Raw genomic sequence first — 17,346 nt, forward strand, 5'->3', positions numbered from 1 at the left:
TCACGCCGTTCTCCTGTCTCAGCCTCCTGAGTAGCTGGGACTATAGGCACCCACCACCACACCCGGCTAATTTTTTGCGTTTTCAGAGAGACAGGGCTTCACTGTGTTAGCCAGGATGGTCTCGATCTCCTGACCTCATGATCCGCCCGCCTTGGCCTCCGAAAGTGCTGGGATTACAGGTGTGAGCCACCGTGCTCGGCTAAGACAGGATTTCTATGCCCAGGCTGGTCTGGAACTTCTGGGCTGGAGCAGTCTGCCCTCCTTGGCCTCTCTAAGTGCTGGGATTACCGGCATGAGCCACTGCACCCAGCCAAAAATGATATTTTGTTAAGTTGAAAATGAATGAACAGTTTTATGTGGCTACGTTTTGACAACCAATAAGAGTAGGAAGTATGGATGAGCAAATTCTCTTTGTCCCTTGATTTCTGTTATGAAATAAAAGATATATTCCTACTAAAAATTTTTAAACTGGTACATTCTATTGTTAGGAAGGAGTTAATGCCTTTGTAATAGAATGACTTTTGTGATATTTACTTCAATATTTCTAATATTCCTTTTTTCTAAAAATGGTCCTTTTTTTTTCATCATTCTCACCAGATTACCTTTACACTACAGAACATTTGTTCGTCTCTGGATCCACAGTTGATTTTGTTGCTCTTGTAGTTTGGATCCCCTCACTCCCTTCTGCTATGTGGGCATTTCCATTGTTTCAATGCCTGCTATGTCTCACTTGGTTGGTAATTGTCATCATGTAACCCAAAAAATCCTAGGAGTATTAATACTGTAGATACCTTTGAGATCTGGCTTGTTTGTTTGTGTTGGTTTTGTTTTGATACCCTTTTTTTTGACCTTTAAATGAGTAACAGGATATTGCAGTGTGTGTACGGTGTATTTAGAAAACAAAGGTAAATGAGTTAAACTTTGCATTCTTATCAACTTGAGATCCTTTTTGAAATGCCTTCATTAAATTCCTTCTTATGTGAGATGTAAGATTGACTTTTTTAAACTAGTTTCATCTGTAGTTTCTGAAAGTACATTTCATTTAGCATTGTAGTGTTTAGTCTAAGTTCTCTCTTTGTATTTTATATGACTAGATGGAATTTTATTTGATGCATTTAATTTTATATGGACTACTATCCAGGGAGCATAAACAAACATGACTTGCTTTTTAAAGAAGCCATACATATCTGTCCTTGGGTGTAAACTGTTACATAACCATGGTAAGAGTGACACTTCATGCATGTGTGAAGGATATTACAGGCCCTGGAGAAAGAGGTGCTTTGTAAGATGGGGGCAAAATAATTTGGATTTTTTTTTCCTTTTTTTTTTTTTAATTATACTTAAGTTCTGGGGTACATGTGCAGAACATGCAGGTTTGTTACATAGGTATACACGTGCCATGGTGGTTTGCTGCACGCATCAGCCCATCATCTACATTAGGTATTTCTCCTAATGCTATCCCTCCCCTAGCCCGCAACTCCCCAACAGGCCCCGGTGTGTGATGTTCCGCTCTAGAGCAGGGATTTTTAATGTTTTATTTGCCATAAATCCTTCTGATGGTTTAGGGAAGCCTATGAATACTTTCTTAGATGCTTTATATATATTTAAAAATATTTAATGTATTCTAAATGTATAAGGTAAAATACATGGATTACAAAGGAAACCAATTATATAAAATATAGTTATCAAAATACTAGAAAACTTCAATGTGATTTATAAATATGTTTATTAATGCATACAAAATAAGAGCAACAAATCCATGGTAATGATAGGAAGAATCTGTGATTTCTTTAAGTGATGAAGGTGCAGGTCCTGTTTAGTCTATTGCGGTTAGTTGCATATATTCATAACCTAAGGAAATGTAATGCATTTCAGTTAGTGTTTAAAAAGATGTATTTTCATTTCACTCACTTTCACAGATTCCCAGAATTCTGTCTAGGTACTGTATGTTAAGAACCCTCGGTCGAGAGGCATGAGTATAAAAAATTGCCAGCCTGTGAACTTCTGCTTTCTTTCTTGTGATGTGAAATCCTCTTATATGGTTAGAATGGTCTCAGACTCTAAGACGAATCAGGACCAAAGCCATACTTGATATGCAGCTCAGTGTTTTTACTTTCTTGACATTATTCACTGATTTGGAAAACTGCAGTTCTGTCTTGCCTTTAAAATCTATCCCCTCACAAGGTCAGGAGATCGAGACCATCCTGGCCAACACGGTGAAACCCCATCTCTACTAAAAATATAAAAATTAGCTAGGCGTGGTGGCACGTGCCTGTAATCCCAGCTATTCGGGAAGTTGAGGCCGAAGAATCGCTTGAACCAGGGAGTTGGAGGTTCTGTCTCAAAAAAAAAAAATCTATCCCCAACTTAGTGCCCTCTTTTTATGACCTATTATTCCCAAGACCTTGTTTTTATTCTGTTCTATTATTATTATTATTATTGAGACAGAGTTTTACACTTGTCATCCAGGCTGGAGTGCAATGGCATGATCTCTAGTCACAGCAACCTCCTCCTCCCAGGTTCAAGCAATTCTCCTGCCTCAGCCTCCTGAGTAGCTGGGATTACAGGTGCCTGCAGCCACACCCAGCTAATTTTTTTTTTTTTTTTTTTTGAGACAAGAGTTTCACTTTTATCGCCCAGGCTGGAGTGCAATGGTGTCGTCTCAGCTCATCACAACCTACACCTCCCCGGTTCAAGTGATTCTCCTGCCTCAGCCTCTGGAGTAGCTGGAATTACAGGCTCCCGACACCATGCCCGGCTAATTTTTGTATTTTTAGTAGAGACGGGGTTTCACCATGTTTGCCAGGCTTGTCTTGAACTCCTGACCTCAGGTGGTCTGCCCGCCTCAGCCTCCCAAAGTGCTGAGATTCAGGCATGAGCCACCGTGCCCAGCTAATTTTTATATTTTTAGTAGAGATGGGGTTTCACCATTTTGGCCAGGCTGATCTCGAGCTCCTGACCTCTGGTGATCTGCTTGCTTCCCAAAGTGCTGGGATTACAGGCATGAGCCACTGCGCCCAGCCTGTTCTGTTATTTTGATTATTTTTTAGACCTTCCAAATTGCCTTTTTTCTTAACTACCTTTGCCTGTTTTTGAAAATTGTTTTTTAATATACAGTAAAATTTTTGTATACAGTTCTGTGATTTTTGATAAACGCATAGTTTTGTAACCACCACCAGAATCAAGATACATAACAGTTTTCCATAAAAAACTTACTTGTGCTGTCCCTCTGTAGTTGAACCCTCGTCCTCTCTTAAACCCTGGCAACCAGTGATCTGTTGTCTATCCCTACAATATTGTCTTTTCTAGAATATTATATAAATGGAATAAAATAATATATATAACTTTTTGAGTCTGGCTTCTTTCATGTAGCTTAGTGCATTTGAGATTCATCTATTTTCTTTTATGTATTAATAGTTTATTCTTTTTTATTGTTGAGTAGTATTCCATTGTATGGATGTATCACAGTTTGTTTATCCATTTATCAGTTGAAGACACTGAGTTGTTTCCAGTTTTTGAATAAAGCTTGCCATGAACATTCACATGCATGTTTTTGTGTGAACACAAGTTTTCATTTTTAGGAAGGGGATTGCCGGGTTATATGGTAAGTGAATGTTTAATTTTATAAAAAATTTCCAAACTGTTTTCCAAAGTGGGTGAACCATTTCACATTCCAGCCAGCAATGCATGAGAGATCCAATTGCTTAGCATCCTTGCAGGACTTAGTATGGTTAGTTATAGAAATTATAGTCATTCTAAAAGATATATAATAGCATCTCATTGTGGTTTTAATTTGCATTACCCTCATGAGTAATGATATTGAGCACCTTTTCATGTGCTTATTTGCCATTTGTACCTCTTTGTTAAAGTGCTCATTGAAATATTTTGCCTATTTAAAAATTATTATTTCTTGTTGAGTTTTGAGAGTTCTTCATATAATTCTGAAAATAAGTTCCCTGGCAGATATGTGCAAATATGTATTTGCAGTCTGTAGCTGTCTTTTCATTCTCCAACAATGTCTTCGGCAGAATAAAAGTTTTTGCTTTTGATGAATTCATCGCTTTAAAAAAAAATAGATTGTACTTTTAGTGCTATATCTAAGAATTTGCCTAAACCAAGGTCATGAAAATTTTCTCCTGTGATCTCTTTACTTTACTTTTAGGTGTGTGACCCATTTTGACTCAGGTTTTTATATGAGTGTGAGGTATGGGTGAAATTTTTTTTTTTTTTGCATATCACTTTCTAGGTTTTCCAGTACCATTTGTTGAAAAGACTATCCTTTTTCCCTTGAATTGTCATTGTACATTGTCAAAAATCAGTCAACAATACCTGTGTAGGTCTCTTTCCATACTCTATTCTGTTCTATTGATCTATATGTCTATCTTGATTAAATATCACAATGTCTAGTTTAGCTTTTTTTTCTTTTTTAATTAAAAAGGAGACAGGGTCTTGCTGTGTTGCCCAGGTTGGTCTCGAACTCCTGGGCTCAAGCGATTCTCTCATCTCGGCATCCCAAAGTGCTGGAATTACAGATGTGAGCCACTGTGCCCAGCCTGCTGTAGCTTTATAGTAAGTCTTGAAATCAGGTAGATTGAGCCTTTCAATTTTTTTCTTATTTTTCAAGATTGTTTTGGCTGTTCTAATTTCTTTACCTTTCTTTATAAATTTTAGAATTAGCTTGTCAAATATCTATGAGAAACACTGGTATTTGATTGGAATTACATTCAATTTACAGATGAATTGGAGAGAATTGACATCTTAACAATATTAAGTCTTCTAAACCAAGAACATGACATAGTCTCCATGTATTTAGGTCTTTGACTTTTTTTTTTGTTAGAGCTTTGTAGTTTTTTGCGTAGCATATAGATTATGCTCATGTTTTATTAGCTTTATACATAAGTATTTCTTTGGGTTTGGTGCTATTGTAAATGGTATTGTTTTTTAAATTTTGATTTCCAGTTGTTCACTGCTAGTACATAAAATACAGTTGATTTTTGTATATTAACATCATGTCCTTCAACCTTGCCAAATTGACTTATTAAATTCCAGGAACTTTTTTGTAGATTCCTTGGGATTTTCTACAGAGATAACTATGTTGTCAGAAAATAATGACAGTTTTATTCCCAATCTGTGTACTTTTTCTTTTCCTTCTCTTTTTCACAGTGTAGGAGTTCTAATAAAATGCTGAATAGGAGTGATGAGAGCAAACTCCTTGCTTTATTCTTGATTTTCTGTGTTGTTTTTCTGTTTTGACTTCCATTGATTTTTTGTTTTTATTATTTCTTCTCCATGCTTTGGATATAATCTACTTTTGTTTTTTAGTTTCTTAAGGTAGAAGTCATTTATTTGTCTTTTCTTCTTTTCTTATATAAGCATTTAATGCTCTTTCCCTCTAAAGCACTGTTTTGACTATATCCTACACATTTTTATATAGTATTTTTGTTTTCATTTGGTTCAAAGTATTTGTGATTTTCTGTCTGACTCATGGATTATCAAGAAGTTTGTTTAACCTCCAAATATTTGGAGATTTACCAGAAACTTTTCTGTTACTGACTTCTAGTTTAATTTTATTACTGTGAAAGCATATACTTGGTGTGATTTCAGTTCTTTTAAATGTGTTTTATTTTACGGCCTTGAATACAGTGTATTTTGGTAATGGCATGTTCAAAACTTTTATTTATATTTTACTAGCTTTATTGAAGTGTAAGTGACATACAATAAACTACACATATTTAAGGTATATTATTTGATGAGTTTTGATACACTTGTGTGCATCAAGATAGTGAACATATTCATCATTTCCAAAAAATTCCCCGTGCTAGTGCTGATCTGCTTTTGGGCACTATAGATTAGTTTGCATTTTCTAGAGTTTTATCTACATGAAATCATACAATATGCATTCTTTTTTGTCTTCTTGTTTTATTTTTTATTTATTTATTTTTGAGATAGGGTCTCATTCTGTCACTGAGGCTGGAGTTCAGTGGCATGATCATGGCTCACTACAGCCTTCCCAGACTTCCCAGGCTCCACTCATCCTCCCACCTCGGCCTCCCAAGTAGCTTGGGCCACAGGTACGCATCACCATGCCTGGCTAATTTTTGTATTTTTGGTAGAGACAGGGTTTCATCTCTCAAACTCCTGAGCTCAAGCAGTCCACCCACCTCAGCCTCCCAAAGTGCTGGGATTACAGGTGTGAGCCTCCGTGCTTGGCCAGCCCCTTTTTGTCTTTTACTTACTATGATTTTGAGATTCAACAATGTTGTTGCATCAGTAGTTCATTCCCTTTTATTGCTGAATAATGTTTATTATATGGATATGCCACATTTGTTTATCTGTTTACCTGTTGATGGACATTTTGGTCTGTATAAATAAAGTTGCTGTGAATATTCTTGTTCAGGTCTTTTTGGGGACATACACTTTTTTTTTTTTTTTTACGTGAGTAAAAATTCCTGAGCAGAATGCCTTGGTCATATGTCATGTGTATATGTGTATGTTTAGCTTCCTTTCTTTTTTTTTTTTTTTTTGTGGTGGTGGGACAATCCATGGAAATGCATTTAAGGAACTGAGAAACTGCCAAAAGTGGAGGTACTATTATTTTATGATCTCACGGTACTGTAGGATTGATTCTGTTCTGCTACATCCTTGTCAACATTTAGTATAGTCTTTTAAAGAGTTTGGGTATGTGTCCCCTCTAAATCTCATGTTGAAATGTAATCCCCAGTGTTGGAGGTGGGGCCTGGTGGAAAGTGATTGGATCATGGGGGCAGATAACTTCACAGCTTGGTGCTGAGTTCTCTCAAGATCTGGTTTTTTAAAAGTGTGTGGCACCTCTCCCAACCCCCTTGCTCTTGCTCTGCCATATGAGATGCCTGCTGCCTTTCATCTTCCACTATTATTATAAGCTCCGAGTCCTCCCCAGAAGCTGAACAGATGCCAGTGCCATGCTTCTTGTACAGCCTGTAGAACCGTGAGCCAATTAAACCTCTTCATTATAAATTCCCTAGTCTCAGGTATTTATTTATAGCAATGCAAGAACAGCCTAACGAGATTTTAGTACCACTGTCTTGATAACTGGTAGAACTAGTAGACAGAAAATCCCTACAAATATCAGCCAACTTAACCTAATTGACATTTATAAAACACTCTAACCAACAATAGGCAAATACACATTCTTTTCAAGTACATACAGATCACTGAAATAGTTCTTATTCAAAGTAATTAAACAAGTCTCAGTAAATTTAAAGGGATTCAAAACATACAAAGTAGGTTATCTGACCACAATAAAATTACATTAAAAATCAGTAAATGAAAAATCACTAGAAAGTCCCCAAATATTTGAAAGCTAAATAAAATGCTTCTAAATAACTCATTGGTCAAAGAAATCAAAAGGGAAATTTAAAAGCAGAATGAATTAAATGAAGATTAAAACACAAAATGTCAAAATTTGTGTGATACTACTAAAGCAGTGTTCAAGGAAGGAAATTTATACCACTGAAAGTCTACACTAGAAAGCCTCAAATCCATGACCTCTGTTTTCACCTTAAGAAATTAGAAAAACAAGAGCAAATTAAATCCAAAGTAAGGAGGGGGAAAAAAATTAATGGTCAAACTGAAACCTATGAAATATAAAGCATAAAATCAATAGAAATAATCAAACCTTTGAGAAGATCAATAAAATTAATAAATCTCTAGCCAGAGTGGGGAAAAGAGAAAGAAGACATAAATTAAGTTTCAGGAATGAAACAGGTGATGAGACTAAGAGATTTTAAAGATAGTAAAAGAATGACTAATGAATACTATAAACTGTATGCCTGTAATTCAACACCTTAAAGTGGACAAATTCCTTGAAAAACAAAAACTATAAGGCCTAACCAAGATAAAATAGATGACTTGAAAAGTCCCATATCAATTAAGTAAATTGAATTTGTAATTTAAACACTTCCAACAAAGAAAATTCCAGGCCCAGATGCCTTTACTGGTATATTCTTACAAAATTTAAGGAAGAAATAATGTCTATTCTACACAAACTCTTCTAGAAAATCAAGAGAAAAGAACCCTTCCCAGCTCACTTTATGAGGCCATCATTACCCTGAGGCCAAAACCAGACAGAGATATTATAAAAGAAAAGTCTACAGAAAAATGTTCCTCATGAACATGGATATAAAACTTCTAAACAGACATTTAGCCTATCAAGTCCAACAAAAACATGAAAAGAAAAACACACATGGCCAAGTACATTGTCCTTCCCAGGAAGGTAAGTAAGGTTGGTTTAACATCCAAAAATGCACTGAATGTAACTCAACATATTTCTAAACTAAAAAGAAAAACCACACAACAATCTCTAAAGTGGCAGAAAAGGCATTTGACAAAATCCAGCATCTATACTTGATTAATACTCTCACAACCTAAGAGAATAAAAATTCCTCAAGCTGATAAAGGATATCTACAAAAACCCTACAATTAACATGGCACTTAATAATGAAAGTCTGAATGCATTTCTTCTAAGATCAAGAACAAGCCAAGAGTATATTCTAACTACTACTAATCAGTGTTATTCTGGAGATTCTAGCCAGGGCAGTAAGGCAAGAAAAAGCAACAAGTATAGTAATAATACTGTCTTGATGGGCAGATGACATGTTTGTCTATGAAGAAAATTCAATAGGATCTTTAAAGAAACTCCTGAAACTAACAGGTGAGTTTAGCAAAGCTATACCCTATCAACAAAAAATAAAAAATTAAAATGAAAAAATACAATTTTTAAATAGCATAAAAATACTAAGTACTTATAGAGAAAGCTGAAAAAAAACATATAGAAGACACATACACTAAAATCTACAAAATACCACTCAGAAAAAAACTTAAAAGACTTAAGTAAATGGGGGAAAATACTGGTACATCTGTCAGAAGAGGAAATACTTTTTTTTTTTTTTTTGAGACGGAGTTTCGCTCTTGTTGCCCAGGCTGAACTGGATTGGCGTGATCTCAGCTCACCACAACCTCTGCCTCCCAGGTTCAAGCGATTCTCCTGCCTTAGCCTCCTGAGTAGCTGGGATTACAGGTATGCGCCACCACGCCTGGCTAATTTTGCATTTTTAGTAGAGATAGGGTTTCTCGATGTTGGTTAGGCTGGTCTTGAACTCCCGACCTGAGGTGATCTGTCCTCCTCAGCCTCCCAAAGTGTTGGGATTACAGGCATGAGCCACTGCATCTGGCGAGGAAATACTTTTAAGTGGCCAATTTATCCAAACTGATCCATAGATGTAGTGCAATCCAAACTAAATTCCCAGCAGGACTTTTTTTTTTTTTTTTTTGTAGAAATTGACAGGCTGATTCTAAAATTCATGTGGAATACAGACAACCTACAAAAGCAAAACAACTCTGAAAAGGGAATACAAAGTTGGAGAACCAACACTACCTAATTTCAAGACGTAATTATAAAGCTACAATACTCAAAGTAGTGTGCTACTCGCATCAAGATAAACAGATAAACAGAAGAGACAGAGCCAAAAAATAGACCCCTTTATGAACTGATTTCCACCAAAGGTAGAAAGGCAACTCAGTAAAGAAAGAACAGTCTTTTAAAGAGATGTAATTGGTAAAATTAAATAGCTATATATTTTTTAAAAATCTTTCAATCTGTACATTAAACCGTATATTAATAGAAAGTTTAACTCAAAATGTAAAACCTAAACCTGTAAAACTCTAGAAGAAAGCACAGGAGAAAAATCCTTGTGACTTGGGCTTAGGAAGAATTCCTAGGTATAACATTAGCAGCACAATCCCTAAAAGAACACCAGACAAATTGGACTCCATAAAAGTTAAAAATTTCTGTTTTTGAAAACTATTGGAGGATTTAAAGACAAACTGCTGACTGGGAGAAATCTTTGCAAAGCAGATACTTTTATCCAGAATATATAAAGAATTCTCAAAACTGAACAGTAAGACAAGAATTCAAGAAACATTGAGCAAAAATTTAGAACAGACACCTCACCAAAAAAGATATGTAAATGAAAAATTAGCATTTTTTGAGATGCTCAACATCACTAACCATTAGGAACAATGCAGATTAAAACCATAATGATAACATTACATACTTATTAGAAGGATTGAAATTAAAAAGACTATGTTAGTCTGTTCTTGCATTGCTGTAAGGAAATACTTGAGACTGGATAATTTATAATGAAGAGGTTTAATTGGCTCGTGGTTCTACAGGCTGTACAAGAAGCATGTCACTGGCATCTGCTCAGCTTCTGGGGAGGACTCAAAGAGCTCATAATCATGGTGGAAGATGAAAAGGAGCAGGCATCTCATATGGTGGGGCAGGAGCAAGGGGGTTGGGAGAGGTGCCACACACTTTTAAAAAACCAGATCTTGAGAGAACTCAGCACCAACCCGTGAAGTATCTGCCCCCATGATCCTATCACCTTCCACCAGACCCCACCTCCAACACTGGGGATTACATTTCAACATGAGATTTAGAGAGGACACATACCCAAACTCTTTATAAAAGACTATACTAAATGTTGACAAGGATGTAGCAGAACAGAATCTATCCTACGGTAGTGTGAGATCATAAAATAATAGTACTTCCACTTTTGGCAGTTTCTCAGTTCCTTAAATGCATTTCTGTGGATTGACTATAATTGTGGGTTTGTGTATTTATTCATGCAGCTTATGCTGTATGTATTTTGGCACTCTATAATTAGGTATATAAATTTTCAGGATATTTGTGATTGACCTCTTTATCATTGTAAAATTGACCTGTATTTTTCTCTGAAATTTACTTTGTCTAATATTCATAGTCATTCCATTTCTTTTGATTGATGTTAGCATGATATATCTTTTTCCATCCTTTTACTTTTTTAGCTTATTTGTTCCTTTTATTTAAAGTTTGTTTCTTATAGGCAGTGATGGGTTTTGCTTTTTTATTCAATCTGACAATCTCTGCCTTTTAATTAGGGATTTTGATCCATTTACATTTCTTGTGATCATCATTATGGCTAGGTTCGTCTTTCATTTTGCTGTTTTTTTTTAAATCAGATTTTAAATTTACATTTTTTTCTCATTTTTTGTCTTATTTTCTTTTTTTCACTTCTTTTCTTTCTTTCTCTTTTTTTTTGAGACAGTCTTACTCTGTCTCCCAGGCTGGAGTGCAGTGGCACAGTCTCAACTCACTGCAACTTCCACCTCCTGGGTTCTGGTGATTCTTTTGCCTCAGCCTCCTCAGTTGCTGGGACTACAGGTATGCACTACCATGCCTGGCTAATTTTTGTATTTTTAGTAGAGACGCGGTTACGCCACGTTGGTCAGGCTGGTCTCGAACTCCTGACCTCAAGTGATCCACTTGCCCTGTTCTCCCAAAGTGCTGGGATTACAGGCGGGAGCCACCACACCCGGCCTTATTTTTTGCCGCCTTCTTTTTTTTTTTTTTTTTTTAGACAGAGTCTCACTCTGTCACCTAGGCTGGAGTAAAGTGGCTCAATTTTGGCCCACTGCAACCTCCACCTCCTGGGTTCAAGTGATTCTCCTGTCTCAGCCTCCTGAGTAGCTGGGATTACAGGCATGAACCACCATGCCTGGCTAATTTTTGTATTTTTTTTTTTTTTTAGTAGAGATGGGGTTTCATCATGTTGATCAGGCTGGTCTCGAACTCCTGACCTTGTGATGTGCCTGCCTCAGCCTCCCAAAGTGCTGGGATTACAGGTGTGAGCCACCGTGCCCGGCCTGCCTTCTTATTTTTGAAAGTAATAATTAGTAAGGTAAAATTCATGTAACATAGCCATTTAAAAGTGAGCAATTCAGTGATGTTTAGTATATTCACAGTATTGTGCAACTCCCACCTCTATCTAGTTTCAAAACATTTTCATGACTCCACAACGGAATCACACCCTTACCCGTCAAGCAATTTCTTCCCATTACTCCTTCCCTGTAGCCCCAGGCAGCCACCAGTCTGTGTTCTATCTCTATGGATTTATTGATTCTGGATATTTCATATAAATGGATCATACAATATATGACCTTTTGTGTCTAGCTTCTTTCACTTAGCATAATTTTTTGCAAGTTTATCTACATTGTAGCATGTATCAGTACTTCATTTTTTATGGGTTAATAATATTCGTTTGTATGTATATCTCAATTTATTTATTCATCAGCTGATGGGCATTTAGGCTGTTTCCACTAGCAGTTGTTGCTATTAAAATGGATGTGCATGTATTTGTTTGAGTACTTGTTTTCAGTTCTTTTGTGTATATACCTAGAAATATGATAATTCTGTTTTTCACTTCTTGAGGATCCAGAATAGTGTCCTCGTGAGGTAAGACCCTCCTGGGTACTCTGAATTAAAGCATTTTCTAGTCTGGCTGGTGGAAAGAGGCACTATGCTGGATTTTTTTTATTTTTTATTTTTATTTTTTGTAGAGATGGCGTCTTACCATGTTGCCCAGGCTGGTCTCGAACTCCTAGGCTCAAGCAATCTTCCCACCTCAGCCTCCCAAAGTGCTGAGATTATAGGCATGAGCCACCATGCTTTGCCTTACATAGGATCTTATCTGCCTCTGATAGTTTCTTTACTTGGTCATTACTCACCTTGATATTCAGTAAGGACTATCTGCAGATCTCTGGAGTTCATTCTCTGTTCAGCACTCTCCTCTGGTACTCGCTCTGTGACTTCTAGCTCCCCTGGTCTTCCTATTCTTTCACTTCTATCTTTTTAACTTAGGGAGTCCCTAGGCTTTGCCTGGTTTCTCCTGCTTTCTGTGGCCTGGAAGCTTTAAGTCAGGGAGTTTGGGAAATTGTAGGGCTTGTCCAAATTGTTTCTGGTTTTTCAGGGATCACTGTCTTTCCTTTTCCACGTCCTGAAAACTATTTCAGATATTTTGTCTTTTTTTGGTTGTTTCAAGTTAGAAGGTAAATCTGGTGTCCATTGCGACATCTTGGCTGAAAATGGAAGTCTAAACATCCTCTTTTTATAGAGGTGTTCTTGACATATACGTACTATGTTAGGTGCCAGGGATAGTATAAGTCTATACTAAGGCTGAGCACAGTGGCTCATGCCTGTAATCACGGCACTTTGGGAGGCTGAGGTGGGTGGATCACGAGGTCAGGAGTTCGAGACCAGCCTGGCCAACATGGTGAAACCCCGTCTCTACTAAAAATACAAAAATCAGCTGGATGTGGTGGTGCGTGCTTGTAATCCCAGCTACTCAGGAGGCTGAGGCAGTAGAATCGCTTGAACCCAGGAGGCAGAGGTTGCGGTGAGCCGAGATCGTGCCACTGCACTCCAGCCTGGGTGGCAGAGTGAGACTCTGTCTCAATAAATAAATAAAAGAAACAAAGAAAAGAAGAAACGAAGAAAGGGAGGGAAGGGAGGGAAGGGAGGATAGGGGAGGGAGGGAGGGAAGGAAGGGAGGGAGGGAGGGAGGGAGGAAGGGTGGGAGGGTTATACAAATGTTTTCCTCAAGGAAGGAAGGGAGGGAGGGAGGGAGTAAGGAAGGGTTACACGAATGTTCTCCTCAAAGAGCATATAGTCTATTTAGAGAGCTGGCTACGTGGGTACAGAGATAGTGTAAGCTTGTAGGTACTTTTCTTGTTTTTCATGAAGTAGTCTGATAACAGAAGACAATAAAAATGTGTCCTTAGGGTCTGGAAATATGAAATAGCCACCAGCAGTCACAAAATATATTTGAAATCTCATATCTTAAACATTCATTTGAATTTTACATTCTATTACATGGTATATATTTGTTTTAATAGACTGTTTAAAATGACTTAACATTGAGTAAAGTTGATAATCTAGGAAGATAAGCATATTCGTCTTATAAAATTGCTAGGTTTGGCTACCATTTCTTTATGCTGCTAGTGTGCTATTCTCTGCATTTCATTTGTTGATTGATTCAGTGAATATTCCTGAAGCAGCACTGTGGGCTTGGTACTGTTTCAGATGCCTAGGTTAAATGGTTTCTCTTGTGGACTTAAACGATAGAAAAAAGCAGGAAAATAAATTCAAGATAGTTTCAAAGAGTAATCAACGCTTAGAAGTCAGTAAAATAGGAAACTTTGATCTTTTAGTAGATTTCTTTGTAAGAACCTGAGAAACTTACAAGTGAATAAAATGCTTCAGCTTTATTAAATTTTATGACATTTTCTTTGTAAAGCTTATTTTTATTATACTTTGCTTCTTGGCTGTACCTGAATTAATAGTATTATAGCTTAGAAAATTTATATTCAACTAAATGGATATCACATATTGTATGTGCCTTTAGCCTGCTCACTTTCTGAAGAAATGTTTCATAATTTTACTATATACTGTGTCATATTATGTTTTTGTTTTGGTTTGTCTTCCATCCTAAGCAACTGTTAGTTTCAGTCTTCAGTCTTCTAAGATTTTTTTTTTTTTCCACATCATAAGTTTATTGACAAACGTATCTAGTATGGCATATGAGTTCTAGTTTGATCCACTTCCAGAGGCTGCACCTCTTAAAATGCTCTTCATATCTGTTAAAGGGAGGAACTGAAACATCTTTATGTTTTAAGCAGTTGGTGTCTTACTACAAGGAAGGGTGTAGCAAATGCAGATCCAAAGTACAAACACATCTTAGCCAGTAACGACCACTTGTTTTCCACTGAAAATGGCAAATTCTTCCCAGGACCCTCCTCATAGTGGCTCCTACGGACCACAGAGGTTGTGAACCTCTGGATGCTCTGGCCCAACATAGCGCTGCTGGAAGCTCTGAGAAAGGCGCAGAGACCGAGGACGGATGAAATGGTGGCACCTCACCAAGACCTTTTTTCCAGTCTTCTAAGATTTTGTACATTTATTTCCTATCACAACTTTAATGACTTTATAGACTTTGTTTATATATGCTTTCAGCCTTCATCATATCTGAGTAAAGAACCCTAAGTTTTAGACTGTTTATACACCAACTTCTTAACCTTGTTAGTTGTCTTATCTCCTTTATAAAAATGCTTTACTCTTTTAGATATGCTAACCAGAATTATGCCACTTTCTAAAAGTGGTCTCTATATGGATTTATTAAAAATATTGCATATTTTCATTTCCTTTGTGCTTTTATTTATATTTAAAATTATATCAGGAAATCATTCATTTAGGAATAGGTAAGTGGCCTGTAACATGTGGTGGCTAGAACTTGTATTTTGGTGCTAGAACTAGCTGGATTGGACTGTGACACTTATCAAACCACTCACTCTAAACCCTTCTTTGTAGTGTTGTTTTAAGAATTAGAGCAAGTGGGCCGGGCACTGTGGCTCACTCCTGTAATCCCAGTACTTTGAGAGGCCGAGGCAAGTGGATTGCTTGAGACCAGGCGTTCAAGACCAGCCTGGCCAATATGGTGAAACCCCATCTCTACTAAAAATACAAAAATTAGCTGGGCATGGTGACGCGTGCCTGTAATCGCAGCTACTCAGAAGGCTGAGACAGCAGAATCGCTTGAACCCAGGAGGTGGAGGTTGCAGTGAGCCGAGATGGCACCACTGTACTCCAGCCTGAGGCGACATAGTGAGACTCTGTCTCACAAAAAAAAAAAAAAAAAAAGCAAGTACATGTAGGCTACTTAATATATTATTTTGCCCACAGTAGGTGCTTAGTTCAATGTAGTTATTGTTATTATCATTTTAGTATTATTATTCTCAGTGTTTGTCTTCTTAACTACTGTATCCTCAGTGCTCTCACAGTGCCTAGCATCTACTTGGTGTTCAATAAATATTTGTTGAATGAATGTATTCATCTGGCCTTTGAAATCCTGGCATTAGTAAGATCATAATGTTTCATAAGATATGGTACTTACTAATCAGAAGAAGATTCCCTGATAAATAGAAGCATCTTGCCTTTTAGAATAAGTAATAGGAGCTCCTACTGCTGTAGGAGCAGTGTGATACAGTATAAAGGATAGTAAACCAATGTTTGACGCTGGGTGACCTTGAGAGAGTCGCTTAAAACCTCTCTCAGCGTTAGGTTTTTTTTTTTCCTTTCCTTTTAATCTGAGGAAAGGACAGGCCAGCTGATTTTTCAGATATTTTCCAGTTCCAAAAATGTGTAATCCTCTGAAAATTGAGCTTTGTAGGTCTATAAACTATTTCTATTTCCATGCTTTAAAAAGAATCCAGGCATGGTGGTGGCATGCACCTGTAATCCCAGCTACACAAGAGGCTGAGGCAGGAGAATTGCTTTAACCCTGGAGGCGGAGGCAGAGGTTGCAGTGAGCCAAGATTGCACCACTGCACTCCAGCCTAGGCGACAGAGTGAGACTCCGTCTCAAAAAAAAAAAAAAAAGTTCTCAATGTTAATTTTTATTTTAAAGCCTAAGAATTAGCATTTTAGGCCAGGTGCGGTGGCTCACGCCTGTCATCCCAGCACTTTGGGAGGCTGAGGCAGGAGAATCACTTGAACCTGGGAGGCAGAGGTTACAGTGAGCCGAGATTGTGCCATTGCACTCCACCCTGGGCAACAAGAGCAAAACTTCGTCTCAAAAAAAAAAAAAATTAGCATTTTAGTAAATATAAACATATATATGTGTGTATATATATATATTTTATAGATTTATACATTTATATATTATGTGTGTGTGTGTGTGTGTGTGTGTGTGTATATATATATTTTTTTTTCTTTTGAGATAGGGAGTCTCTTGCCCAGAGTGGAGTGCAGTGGCATGATCATGGCTCACTGCAGCCTGGACCTCCTGGGCTCAAGTGATCCTCCCACCTCACCCTCCCAAGTAGCCGGGACTGCAGGCACACACCACCATGCTTAGCCAATTTAAAACAAAACATTTTTGTAGAAATGGGGTCTCTTTGTGTTACCCTAGTTGGTCTTTAACTCCTGGGTTCAAACAGTCCTCCAGCCTTGGCCTCCCAAAGTGCTAGGATTACAGGCATGAGCCACCGCACCTGGCCATCATTGTAATAAATACTTTAATATAGGTTTCTTAGATTTTTTCTTTTCTGAATTTTTTAAAAGATAATTGCTATTTAGTTTTTGAAACTTTGGCTAAGATGCCTGTATTTCTCTCATGTAAAGTATTTTGCAGGCATACAAATAAATGGTAATCCAGTTCACTGTATTTTTTTTTAGTTGAGATGCTAGTTTACTTATGTTTCTTCTGAATATCTTTGCTCTCAAGTTCAAGTTTAGTTATCCAGTAATTGTGACTTACTCTGGTTAGGGGTATAGTAGTGTTGAGAATCTAAATGGGAGAAGTGAATAGTAAAGTTTTGTTTTTAAGTTAGAATGCAACTTTGTAAGACTTAAAGAAATTCAAAGGAAAGTGAACCTGGGGGAATCATAAGCAGAAAGCTAAGAATATCAGTATATGGGAGGAATATAAAATA

General features: G+C 37.1%; 2 protein-coding genes across 3 annotated transcripts in view; one reads left to right on the top strand and one right to left on the bottom strand.

Moving 5' to 3' along the window:
- CHIC2 (cysteine rich hydrophobic domain 2) overlaps positions 1-17,346 on the top strand; it is a 68,536-nt gene that overhangs the window by 21,754 nt on the left and 29,436 nt on the right. The window lies entirely within an intron of this gene.
- LOC129491029 (cytochrome c oxidase subunit 7C, mitochondrial-like) lies at positions 14,383-14,796 on the bottom strand. Its single transcript, XM_055294738.2, has one exon. The coding sequence runs from the start codon at positions 14,710-14,712 to the stop codon at positions 14,521-14,523; it is 192 nt and encodes a 63-aa protein (XP_055150713.1). The 5' UTR covers positions 14,713-14,796; the 3' UTR covers positions 14,383-14,520.

The sequence above is a fragment of the Symphalangus syndactylus genome, chromosome 10 (assembly GCF_028878055.3).
Source record: "Symphalangus syndactylus isolate Jambi chromosome 10, NHGRI_mSymSyn1-v2.1_pri, whole genome shotgun sequence".
NCBI classification, from domain to species: domain Eukaryota; kingdom Metazoa; phylum Chordata; class Mammalia; order Primates; family Hylobatidae; genus Symphalangus; species Symphalangus syndactylus.

Bases quoted from the DNA above. Each gene is read 5' to 3' on its own strand.
- LOC129491029 (XM_055294738.2), bottom strand. From the start codon at position 14,712: ATGTTGGGCCAGAGCATCCAGAGGTTCACAACCTCTGTGGTCCGTAGG.